This window comes from Corapipo altera, unplaced genomic scaffold, assembly GCF_003945725.1.
Source record: "Corapipo altera isolate COAL_440 unplaced genomic scaffold, ASM394572v1 308, whole genome shotgun sequence".
Lineage (NCBI taxonomy): Eukaryota > Metazoa > Chordata > Aves > Passeriformes > Pipridae > Corapipo > Corapipo altera.
In genome coordinates, this window is record NW_020884925.1 from 3492671 (window position 1) to 3505956 (window position 13286).

A 13286-nucleotide genomic window follows, 5' to 3' on the forward strand; every position below is an offset into this window, starting at 1 on the left:
CTTTCGTAAGGAAATGTGTGTTGTTTGTGGCTTTTCATTCTTTTGGGCTGTGCCTTGCACAGGTGCCCTCTGTGATAAATAGAACAGGAAGTTAAATTGTCTTTAAAGAGCAAACTTGGTCATTTGCCCAAGTAAGGAGGGTTTTTCACTGATAATGCCACCAAGCACTTGGGGAAAAGGTAGAAGCAAGGCTGGCTAAAAGACAAGCACTATTTTTTCATACAAACCAAAGGACTTAGAGGAGTGTCTCCTCACAAGTGTTAGCCTTGTGCTCCTGAACAGACCGTGTCACTGGGTCAGGTGCTTGTCCCAGACTGGCAGCTGAGGATGTATGTTGGGATAACAGTAACCTTTCCATGGGAGCACCTGCAGTGTCAGCTGCCATCACTTGTCTCGTGGTGTTATTTGTGTATTTTCATTTGATGTGTTTTGAAAAGACTTAGAGCTGTTATTCGAAGTGTGTTTGAATTCTTGCTCACTTATTACCTGTTTGCTTTGATCACTTTGGGCTTGTAGATTAAACATTCCTGTTGGGTTTTTTATCTGAAGTATGATTTTTCTATAGGAGCTGTTTAGCTCGTGGGATCATCAAGAAATACAATATGTAGATTTAGTAATTAAAGTAGGAGGCATTGAGATGCATGATTATTAGTTTGTTGGTTTCTGCTGGTGAGAAAGCAATTTAAAAGGAAATGGGAATCTTCTTGAGTGTGTATGGGATCTTTTTTCCTTGATATGGATTGTAGCTATGTGTTCAAACAATGCTTTGTGTGTAACTAAAAGATGCTGCTGCGTTTCCTAATGTTTGAGTGTAGAACTGGAGAAAAAGAATGCATGTGACAGCTTCTAATACAAAATGAATTTGGCTTAAAAATGGGGGGGGGGGGGTGTCTGTGTGCATGAGGTGCCCCTGGTACACTGATGGTTGATTCTTGTAAATCCTGCTGGTTCTGAGTGATGGTCCCTTGCTGCTCTGCTCGTTATCTGGGTTGGTTTTCCTGCTGCTCTTGGAATTGCTGTGTTCATGCAGCAGAGAGCACGCAGTGATCTCACCACTGCTCTGGCTCTGTGTGTTCAGGCTGCAACTCGTCAGGACATGACCTACTGGCTGCAGGAGCTCCAGCAGAAGAGGTGGGAATATTGCAACAACCTGGACGCAGCCAAGAGGGACAGCCGGACCTCCCCCACCCCCAGTGACTTCTCCAAAGGTCTCGTTGCCAAAGACAATCCCGGTACGTTGGAAACTGGAGTAAAACCAGAAGGATGTCTCTCCTCAGTGTCAGCTCAGCAGTACAAGGCTGTGCTGAGAACAGCCTTGGAAGGTTTTTGGTTTTTTTGCACCTTGTTTCTATTTAAACTTTGTTTATGATGCTATAATTATTTAACATAAATGTAATTTTATATGTGATTTCGTATCTTTTAAAAAAATCTGTTGATTTCTTGTAAAACATATTTTTAGAAATGAAGTAAAATGGAGTAGTCTTATGACTGGGTTTCATTAAGTACAGCTTAGATTAGGCAAGTTGTCTTTCAGTGGTTACAATATCTTAGTGTAGTAAATATCCTGAGATGTGAACTCCAGGTTTTAATGAGAAAAAGTATTTTTTGGGTTCTGAATGACCATACTTTGTTCCCTAAAAAGTACAGTATGGTGGATCTGTCTGACTCTGATAAAAATGTCTTGCCTTTTAAAACTGGAAAACTGTTTACCCTGATACTACACAAGTGAAATTCAGTCTCTGTAATATGTTTAGGCAAGGAAAACGTAATTTCACTGTCAGTTATAAAAATGTATTGGTGTATTATACAAAGCTATTCTGTATTTTTTACTACATTGCTCAGGCACTTGTGGATTGTTTTATTTCTGAGCCCCTACAGAAATGGATTGCTTGCTGGTTTCTGTTCTCCATAAATAAGCCTGAGTAAAATCCTGTTCTGTGCCAAGTTAGGCATTAGTAAAACTCTCTTGGGTCAGACATATTTCATCACCAGATTACATATTTGGTTCATCTCAATTTGCTCATGTTAAGTGTTGTTTTCCCCAGCCTTCTGGCCTCCCCCAGGTCAGATCCAGGCTGCAGGATTGTCCTCTGACCCAGTTTGCTGCTCTCCCTGTGCCCGTGGCTGTGTGCTCAGCTCTGCTGTGCTGAGCTCTGTGTCCCTGGGGGCTCAGCCCGACTTTGAGCCCCTGCAGTGAGTCCCTGCTGAGAGCAGGGCCCAGCTCCTCCCGTGGGCAGTGCTGGCCTCCCCACCACGTGCCCCTGAGCTGGCAGGGAACAGCTGCTTCTCCACCGTGGTTTTTGGCCTGTGTAGTTTCCAGGAGCAGTTTACTGTAGGGACAGGGGAGTGCCAGGATTATCCTGGGAAAATTGCTGGGAATGCCAGGTGGGATGGCTTGAGAGCGCCTTTGTGGCCACACACAGCCTGGCTGGCAGCTTGTCACACTGGTTAGTGCTGGTGGTGGGAAAGGGAGCAGCCTTTTGCTCTCCCAGCCCTTTTCTGCCCTCAGCCTCTCACTCTCTGCTTCGCAGGCTCCCTTTTTGTGTCCCGTTGTCTGACCCTGTGCCGAGCTGGGTGAGCTCAAATGTTAGCCAAAAAGGAAGAATTCTTTGTCATTTCTGCCAGATTAAGGAGTGGAATATGTTTACTGTGCAATCAGGTGACTGCCAGAGCTGATGGAATGGAGGGAACAAGGCACAGTGGAAAACACAGGGAGGCAGAGCAGAGGAGTAGCAGCCCTGCCCTCTTGGCAGTGGATTGTTGGATCAGATCAACTGGAATATGTAACTTGGCCACAAATCCATTTGTTCTTCTTTGTGCTGCTTCCCTCAGAGCTTGGGTACAACGTGGAATAAACGTGCTGTCACTGCACTGTGTGGAGGTGCTGCTCCCTCACTCCAGTTTGGCAGCAGATCCAGTAATTTAGTCACTGATCTGGTATTTTCCTTTCCTCTAAATTGTTGGGGGGTTTCTGGATGAGCAAGCTGAACGTTTGTGTGATTTTTTTTTTTTTTAATTATTATTATCTGAATTTGGTTTTAATTTAAATTATTATTGTTTTTAAATCTAGTACAAGGAATGTCAAGGTAAAATAGAGGAGCTCAATAGGCCCATTCCCTTTCAGGGACAGCCTGCAGTTAAACTGCATTATGTGTCATTTGGAACTGCATCTTGAGTATCTCATTTTTTAGGACAGATCACAGTGATGGCTTTATCGTCAGCTGAAGTGTTTAAGTAAGGATTCCTTCTGGGGGAAAAGCAAATAGCCTGAGTGATTGATGATTGTTTCTCCTTTTTAGTCAAGTGCTCCAAAAGTTTCCTGTAGAATTAGGGGATTCTCTAAGGCTCTGTTTTGGTGTTGATGACTAAGATGTGCTTTATACTGGAGCATAGAAATTGGTTTCTTTTGCTGGTGCCTTAGTGCAGATGCTCTCCCTAATGTTTTAAAAGGGGAAGTGGTCTGTCTTCAGTCCAAAACCAGAACTGCTTACTGGAACCTTGCCTGTTTTGTCCTCTCCTTGGCCTGTCCCTTCCCAGTTTAGAAATCTGGACTAACTGGAACATACATAAAGTCAAGGTGCTGCTTTGTGGATCAACCTTGAAAGGTTTTTAAGAACATTCAATGTAGTGAAAATTACTTTATTTGTCAGAGTGGGATGTGGGAAAGTTCGTGTTGCAAAAATTAGACTGTAGGATTTGTCATGGAACTGCCTTGCTACCAAGGAAGTCAAATTATTTATTCCTTATAGGAAATGGAATTATTTTTTTTTCTTGAAATTGACTGAATGTTAATATAGGTTTTATAATTTCAGTTCTTGGTGATGTTATTCCTCACCTCTTAATTTGCACTAATAAAAAACACAATGTCATGCATTTATAAGATTGTTGTGTTTTGAGATAAGTTTAAAACCAAGATTTTTTTGTTTGTTTGTTTTATGTGATGATTGCATTAACAAGCACATGGATTAGTTGTGCTCACCTGCTGTGCAGTCCCTCCCTCTGACCAAACCACTGGCAGGGGATCAAGCACAAGGAGCAGCCTCAGGTTCAGCCACACCTGGCAGGTCTGTCAGAGGAAATGCACGTGTTAGGAACTCAGCTCTTGAGCAGCTCCTTTGCCTGGGCCATCCCAAAAGGGATTTGGCAGTTTTGGTGAATGGTGCAGGTAGAAGATAAAACAGGCTGTGAGTATGAAGGCAGGATGTCAGTATTCCAGCCTGGCTTTGGGTATCCATGAGTTTTTGATCTGTGTGTTTTGTTTGTGGTTTGAGGGCTTGTTTGTTTGTTTCCTTTTGGGATGGTGTTTGGGTTGTTTTTTGGTTGGTTTTTTTTTTGTTTTGTTTTTTTTTTTTTTGTTTGGTTTGGGGTTTAGTTTTTTTTTTAGTTTTGGTTTTGTTTTGTTTTTATTAAAACCTATTGTCTTTGCCCTTTATTAGACAGTGAATATGACCAAAAGCTGGTTTTAGCTAACCTATCTTAGCTGAACTGTGCTCAGCTCAAACAGCCACAGTCCCAAAGAACTTGGAATTCTGCTTGGCTGATAAGGCCCTGAAGCTTCTGTTCATAACAAATCAAGGCAGTGTAACTTCTGTTTGAAACACCACATGATGCACTTCTGTGGCAGATACCACTTTTCAAGGGTTTGAGAGATTTCTGGTGTCAGTTATCTTTTATACTTTGTATTCTTTATTACAGAATGTTCTTTCTACTTCTAACCTTTGATAGGGCTAAATAAAAGTAACCCTCTGCTCAGTAACTGGAGGGGACAGTTTGCTTAAAGCTGGGCTTGCTGCTTGTGCCAAGTAATGGGGAGAGCAGTGATAAAAGAGGGCATCATGATTTCCTAGGGTTTTATTAAAATCAGAGCCCATCCCAGTGTGTTACTTTGTAATGCTGAACAAGTCTGAGTGTTGTCAGAAAATCCTTAATCCTTCAGTACTTTGTGAATTATATCGAGAAGAATCTGAAAATTATATTTGAGCTTGTTTAACTTGCCTGTTCAGAGGCTTTGTGTAAGGCCACAAACCACTTTGTGCTTCTCTATAATGGTGTTGCTATTCACAGTATATTCCATATTCCCAATGTTTCATTCCCTCTGCCTGCTGGAGGGAGATAGCAAGTTATCCAGCATAATGGAATCACTGAGGTAACACAGACACTGCAGGCTCTGCAGTCCGTGTTTGACAGTGTGTTGTGTTGGAGACCTGCCTGGCTCTGTTGGATCAGCCTGGATCCTCTGGAATTCCGCAGCTGTGGCTCAGGGCTCGTGCCAGCCCTTGGCTGGTTCCTGTGGGGCCGTTTGGGGCAGTGTGAGCAGCTGAGGAGGAGCTGCATCAGCTTAACCACGGCTGGTAAATCCATGCTGATCCAGGAGGCCCTGGATGTGTCTGCAGTGCCTGTGCCAATGCTCTTGGCTCTGGGAATGCCCAGGCTGGATTGGCTCAGAGCTGGCTCAAGGCCATAAAGCTCCTTGACTTGCAGCAGTGTCACTTGTAGGGTGAAGAACTTCTAGGGCGAAGCACAGCCCGAAAGATGTCAGTGTTTTTGTGGCACTGTTGCTGACTCATCAGAGCTAAGCCTGAACTGGTTTTACCAGGGGGGTTTGCAGGTTAATGTAATGAATTCCCCTTAATTTTTATAGCTTTATAGCTGCTTAAGCTGGATGAATCAATATTGACTCATTGAGATTGCAAATCATTGATGAAATAATGCCTCCTGAGCATCACACGAGTCCTGTTATCAAAAGTAGGTGGCTGTGGTGAGAGCTCACTGAGGAAAACAGTTTGCTGTTTTTAAGGTTCATTTAAACAGAATGCTTTATTAAGTTATGTTGCAATTTAAAATAAAACCCGACCTACCCTGCTAGCAGGCTTAGCAGTATATGATTTTACATAGCCACTGTTCTTTTACTTATTGAAGGTTTTGCCTGTTTTTCTTTTTCTCTCTTTTTTTTTTTTTCTTTTAATACAGATTTGAGTATCCTAAGTCAGAATGCCTCAGCAGAGAGAGCTAGAAATATTCTAGCTGTGGAGACTTCTCCTACAGACCTGGTGGGGGAACAAGCAGCTTCCCAGCCTGCACCAGTCCAAGCAAGTGCCATCAACTTCTCACTTAAACAATGGAGCACTGAACTCAAGTAAGTTGGGAACGTGGGAGAAGGAGTTATCAGGAGCTTGGTAGTTGCTGGCTGAGACTGTTCCGTACTGAAAGATGTCTGTGTGTGGTGGGTGGAGCTGCTTAGAAGGACAGGGGTGGTGGGGTGGATCAGTACAGTGGGATCTCTTCAAGTAAACTCTTTATTTTACCTCCTGTTTGAAGGGTGTGAGTGAGAACATCGTTATGTGGCATCACTGGTACCTGAAAGGGAGACTGGAGTCTTGGAAAGCACTTCTGGGGATGGCTTTGCCCTCTGAACCCAAGCAGGGAGCTGGGAGTTGTATCCTCAGCTCCTGCTGCTTTTCCCTGGAGCTGCCAGGTGCAGCACTGTAGCAGGTGTAGTGTTCAGTGCACTGGAACTGTTTTTACTGATCAAAATCAAAGCAGGATAAATCCTTACTCTTCATCTGCTTCTTAAATAAATGAAAGCACATGGCACAGATTTGAAGTCAATGTGATTTGAATTCCTGAGCAAAACTGTGGCAGACCCTTTCTGAACAACATCAAACCCACATATATTATCCCCTTACTCATAATGAGAGAACTCTTCAGTAATAATTGCTTTAAGGAGAGCAGTTCTTCTGGCTTTCAGCCCTCCTGTTACAGTTTCTTTCTAACTGATTTTACACTTTTCTTGTCCCACACGTATTTTCCACTTGTACTTAAAGGCTGTTGCTGTGCTGGAGCAGAGCAGGTCACAGAGCAGAGCTGTAGCTCTGGTTAACTCGACCACATCCCTCCTGAGCTGTAAAATGCTGCTCATTTTCAGCAGCAGTGCTGAGTTAAACAGATGCCTTTTAAAGCTTTCTTGTTTAGCACAGAGATCTGAGAGGTTACAAAGTGGTGTTGGTTTTGGCTCTTTTTCTGGCTCCTTTTCTGTTGTTGGTTTTGGCTCTTTTTTTGGCTCTTTTTCTCTACTGTGTAGACTGTAATTGAAGTTGGAGAAAAGATGGCTTATGGCTGGATTGAGAAAGATGTCAATCCTGTTACTACATGTCATGTTTTAACTGATAATATTGTGTGGTTGCTTGGGTTTGTGTGGCCACTTTGCTTTGGTAGAACTTAAACTTGATCATCATAGAAGGAAAAGTACATGGAACAATTTCTGTTGGTGAATTCCTGTATACTTGAAACGAGGGGGTTTTTTTCTTTTTAAATTTTTTTCTCGATTTTTGGAGTGTTGTTGGGTTTTTTTTGTGTTGTTGGGTTTTTTTCCTGAGTTGCAGATGCTGTGCTTTGGGCAAGTCCAGCAGTGCCAGGCTGAGCTGCTTGGTGCTGCCTGGTTGGTGTGTCAGTGTTTCTGAGCAGGAAGGCAGTGGTGGAGCTGTGGGTGGAGGGAAATACTTCTGGTGGCAGTGGCCCAGCAGACCCTGTAGCACAATATTCAAGAGTTGGCCTTCTCTGTATAGCTCTGATCCTCATGGCTTGAAGTCCTTGCAGGTCTTGGGAATGAACATGTGGTTCTCTTCCAACTTGGAATATTCTGTGAAACTATGTAAAAATCTATGATTCTATGTAAGAAAACTTCCCACTGCAGCTCTTTGAGGCTGAATGCCACCAGCCAGCAGGTCATGAGCACTTAAACTCCTGTATCTAGCAAGATAAATTTGTTTTGAGACTTGAATCTGTAGCAGTTTTCACGAGAAAGATTATTTCTTTTTCAGCTTAGGTTTGGTCAGGGACTGGTGAATTTTCCTTCTACAGGCTGTCCTCAGTTGCTCCAGAGAGAGGGGAGGGCAAGTATAATCCTAATTTTGATTGATTTTGCATAAACAGTGATCATTTTTACATGCTTCTCCTGAAGTGAATGATGCCCAGTCAGTCATCCAAACTCTTCAGTAATGGCACAGGGGTCCTACAGCCTTTCCTATTGCACAGCCTTGGTTTGTGCTCAAACCAGTCTGAACAGAATTCCTGTGGGAAAAGTACATTTAGTCTTGTATTTTAACATGTGTGGCCTCATTTGTCACTTCTTGATTGACAAGTGGTGTTCTTTCCCTGGGTGAACAGCACTCTGTGAGTGTGTGTCACCAGGAGGGGCACTTAATGGTACTGGACCTTTCTGCAGAACCAGGACTAGATGGTTGATATTTTCACAGCAGTGAAAGCTAATTATGAACCTTGGAAAATTAAAATTACATAGTAGTGTATTAAAGCTATAACTGTAAAAGCTGGTGGCAAAAAAAGGCCCACTAATATGTTAGAATTTATTTTAGTAAACATCTCTAAGCAGCAGGACTGTCGTGGGTGATGGTTTTCCTCCCTTCTCCAGCAATTCTACAGCATTTAGGGCAGCAGTGCAGCCTGGTGGCCTTGGGAATATGTGTGCACTCTCCAGTGTCTTACTGGATTGGGATGGGACTAGTTACAGCTCCAATGGATGGATCCCAGTGTTTCTAGAACTGTGTTGCTGGGAGCATGTCTTTGTCTTATTTTTGCTAATTTGTATTAAGACATGTAGATGTTTTAGAGCCTTGTCCTTCCTCCTGAGCACGTTTATGGTGTGTCTGACAGAGAAGCTGTTGCTGTAATAGCTGTGTTTGCATCCCAGGCAGCAGTGAGGAAGGAATAATGGGGAAAAAAATTAAGAATATGTCTTGAAGTTAAGCTGTGTGTATATTTGCAGTAACTGAAGTTGAACCATGCTTTTCTGCTTTTCAGAATGTATTTTCAAGTACTATATACTGACATATACAGACATTTGGGCCTGAGTTTTTGTAATCTTCATGCCCTCAGCTACTTATATCTCTTATATATGCAGAAAATAGACTTGGAAACATAATGAATTGTAGAAACCTCAAGTTATATAACCATAAAATATGACTTAACCCCCAAACATTTAAAAATAGAGAATCATTAGATCATATGATCAACTGTTGGGTAGTTTGATTGTACTGGTCATAGTGTGCTTAGGAAAATAAATATTGTTTTCAAATTTAACTATCTGATCTTTTAATCTTATTTTAATCTAATAGAAAGCAATGAAGCAGTGCCACTTCAGTGCCCTGAACAAACCTATGCAAAAGCTTTACAAAACAGAGCATCAGCTATGATTTTTCATGGGCTTAACAGCAGTTTTTTAAGCAGCTTTTCCAGAAGTCACTTGTCTTCTTGTTCTTTGTGGTCTGTTCAAGCTTTAGAAGGTGGTGTTCAGGCAGGCTTTAAATCCTGGAGTTGACCAAGTGCAGAGCAGGGGGCTGTGGAGGTGCCTGGTAAGAGTCAGCCCCTGTTCCCAGAACAGATGGAGAGGTGCCAGGTGACACCTGTTGATTTTGAGTGCCCTGGGAAATGAGTCAATCACTGCCCAATTTGATCTGTTTCATTTCCCTGGAAGGTCTGAAAAACAAAATAAGGCTTCTTGCCCCTGACAGAAACTGATTCTTTCTGGGAGAAAATTAAAGTGTAGCATAAGTTGATCTTTGACGAGTTTGTAGATTGCTGGAATGGTTTTATTAATAACCTTTAGGGTTATTTTTAAGTTGTACTTAAATATTTCTTGGTTCATCAGATTATGAAAATCTTGCACTGCATAATGATCAGCTTAGAGTTTGTGTTGATCAGGTGTTAAATCTCATGTGAAGCTGAAAGACTGGCTTGGATCGTCACATCACCTTGAGAGTGTACTGTGGGTTACCTTCTGCTTGAGATTTGAAAAGGAAGAAGAGAGAATGTGGCTCAGTGAGTGAGAGCATCTTTGTGGGCTTGCCCAGACTGCAGAGAAAATGCTGAGATAGCAAATACATTTCCAGTTTTATACCTGAGATATTAAACTGATTCCTATGGGTTGATGTAGAATCTCCTTGTCTGGCTGAACAAAGGCTTTACAATACTGAGCTGTGCTAATACTCATGGACATAAGAGTGGACATTTCTGATTGCATGGTGGTTGTGGAGGAAGCTGGGTAAGGTAACCTCATCCTGCTGGGAAATGTATTGTTCTTCCATGGAATTATCTGGCTGGAATTCAGAGGATGCCTCCGAAATGTTCTTGCAGATAATTGGCCATGTTCCACCTTGGGAAAGGAAAACTGCTCAGGAGTCTGTCATCAGTGACTCAGCCACAGCAGGTCTCTTGGGTGATCCCTAGTTTTGCATTAACCCAGGATATGGAACTATAACATCCATGTTTTGCCTGCATGCTGTCCACTTTAGTGCCTGGCAGTTCCCCTAAAATTCTAAGCTACAATAACTGATCAATAAAGAGATGCTGCTTGTAAATTCTAACTTTTTGTACTTCACCACTGCCAAAACAGAGGGAGATGCAAAATACCATAGGTGGTCCCCTAGGAATTAATATCCCATTAAAGCAAAATAATTCTTCTGTTCTTGAAACCCATTGATGGCAGGTGTTGTTGGGTAGGACATCCTTTGTTTTCTTTGAGCTTTTATTTGGTATTGGTTTGGTCTGTGTTTTAGCTTATTTTTACTGTTTGAACTGTGGTGCTTGTCTTGCAAAGCCCTTTACAGAATGAATGCAAAACGCAGGAATCGTGGTCACCTTTTCCCGCTGCCTTTTCCACAGAAATTCCATGTCCTCCCTAAGAAAAGGAAATAACGAAAACCGCAAGAGCATATTTTACACCACCGAGGAGTGGGAACTGCTGGATCCAACCCCCAAAGACTTGGAGGACTCCATGGCTCTGGAAGAAAAGAGGAAGCACCTGGCAGAAGGAAGTAAAGGTAGAAGTGGGAGGAAGGAAGGGGAGCATTTGCCTTCTTTAATGTAATGTACTGTGTTGTGTCTGTCTCTAGGAAATAGTGGAAGTTTATCTTTTCTTCACAAACCACATCCAGTGCTCTGTAAATCATTTTTTAAAAAACTAATTCCTTATGATGTGTTTGGAATCTTCTGCCATTCAAATACAACAGAATGAGGACAAAGCCTTGTTATCCACTGTTCTGGTTTCCTGAGTGTGTTACTGGCTTTAGTTCTGTCACTTGACTTGCAAAGTTAGGAGATGAAGGGAAGTGCTGAGACTTTAATTACTCAGTTGAGTGTCACTCCCTGAAGCAGAACTGCCTTTGTACTCTAAATAAGTATGTAGGTGTTATATTGTCTTGCTTCTGAAATGGGGAAAAAGTAGGGGATGCACATGCAGTGGCAGCTCATCTGTGAATTGTAACTGGGTCTCAGATATGACCAGTGTCTGCAATAACCTCATGAAGATGTTTTTACAGCTCCTTAGGAGCACTTCAGCTGGAATCCAAGCGATTTGATCTGTTAGAAAACATCCTTCTCCCTGAGTACTCCTGTGGTGATGTAAACAGAGGTGAATTGTTACCCCAGTGCCTCTTCCAGGAGCAGGGGGCTGTGATACCAGGGTTGGGTTTGCTCTGACCACTTTGGAACTGTTAATTATTTGAAGCAAAGTTTACTTTACCATAGTTAGGGGTACCTTTTATTTTGTGTAATAAATTAGGACTTGGGGAGTAAGACACAAAGAGAATTTTACAATTCATGAGCCAAGTCTTTTGTTTGGGAGGGGAGGAGCCTTTGAGCTCTATACTTTTCCCACCAAAGGAAGCAGCTTGGAAAATGAGACATGTTTAACTCTATTGTACTGGGTAGTTTAGAAGCTGCTCAGAGTCTGATGTTAATGAGTATATTTTTTTAAAGGAAATCTGAATGCTTTGAAATGCCTTTTTACTAAGTGAACCGAACTAGAAGAAATTGTTTTATGCAGGACTGACTAGTTCAGCTTTTCCATTTGATTTTGGCCGCATTCCACACAAAGCAAGGCGCCCCTTGCTGAAGGACATGATGGGATCGAGCAAGAACCGCACCGGCAGCGACTCCTCTCCAACAGAGTGGTGTTCTGGCAATGGCAACAAACTGGTCTCTGAGCTGCAGCTCAAGTATCAAAGCCAGCAGGAAGAGCTGGAGAAGCTGAAGAAAGATCTTTTGAGCCAAAAGGTAATTAAGCCTTCAGGCAAAGTGCCCAAAGCAGATGGATCTGGCAGGTGACTGTGAGTTTAACCTTTCTGGCCATCGAACTGCAAGAGCTGGCTGGTTGGTGTAAAACGATGGTGCTGAACAAACCTTGGTACACACAGAGTCTTGAGACAAGAAGGACCATTTTTACATCTGTTGGAGATGAGATCCCTGAACAAAACCTTTGCAGTGTTCATTAACTTGGTTTATGTATCTTCCTTATTCTCTGAAGTTATTTTGTTCAGTGTCTGCCAGAATCCTGGCAGGTAGACGCAGCTTCTTTTTCCATTAGTACTTATAATTTCTGAGAAACTCATCCTTTTAGGTCCTCTTTGTTTGTTTTTTGATTCTCTCAATGCTAGAAAGAGGTTGGGGAATGGACCTGACTTCTCTCTACCCTAACTGCATCATCAGGAGTGGTTTTGTAAAGCATAGGCCTAACCATAATCATCTATAAAACATGCAATAGTACTGCACTCATAGTGTTCATGGTTGTATGCCTCATAACTCCAATTTATTCAACACCTTGCTTTATCTAAAAGAATTTCTACTCCTTTTAAGAAGAATAATTTTTTAGGTCTTATATGGAGCTGCTATTTGTATTTTCTGTTGTGTGGGATGATTGAAGAGAATTCAAAGAAGGAATGTGAGCCCCATGTTTATAATCATTTGAGGAGTTATCTTTCCCAGGAGTACATTTGAGCTCCTGAGCCAGCTTCTGAGAAATCTCACTGGTCTAAGTGCAACACTGTGTTCACAGTTGTTTCTGTTTTAATAGGAAGACAAAGAAAAATGGTGTCTTAGGCTGTTGATTGTGTGGCGAGATGTTCTAAAAAGCCCTCTTCAGACTTCCTTTTTGGCAAAGCAGCATGTGTTGTTTCCTGCTCTTATTTTCTCTCTCTGTTAGAGAAGAGCTGTTAGTTCCTTTGCCTTTTCCATTCTGGAATGTTCACCTGTTAACCTTTGAGGCTTAAACCCTTTCTCCCTGTTCATCTCCCTACAACAGGGCTGCTTGCAGGCAAGGATTTTTTCAGCTTCCAGGTAACTGCTGGGCCACAGCTGTCCACTACTTTTCCTTAACCTGTTGGAGCCTTTCTAGGCAGGATCCTTAGCTCAGTGAAAGACATTTAAACCCTCTGTGTAGGCCAGTCATTGTAAGGTGTTAATCTGCTAGAAATCATGTCATGCAAGTGTTTCCC

The 13286-nt window shown here is 42.3% G+C and overlaps 1 protein-coding gene across 1 annotated transcript in view; it reads left to right on the forward strand.

The window, feature by feature from the left end:
- TBC1D2B (TBC1 domain family member 2B) overlaps nt 1–13286 on the forward strand; it is a 32510-nt gene that overhangs the window by 5934 nt on the left and 13290 nt on the right. Inside the window, exons 2-5 of the mRNA XM_027657503.1 lie at nt 1079–1232; nt 5971–6136; nt 10678–10835; nt 11840–12069. Of these exons, the coding sequence (XP_027513304.1) occupies nt 1079–1232; nt 5971–6136; nt 10678–10835; nt 11840–12069 (708 nt within the window). The remainder of the gene's footprint in view (nt 1–1078; nt 1233–5970; nt 6137–10677; nt 10836–11839; nt 12070–13286) is intronic.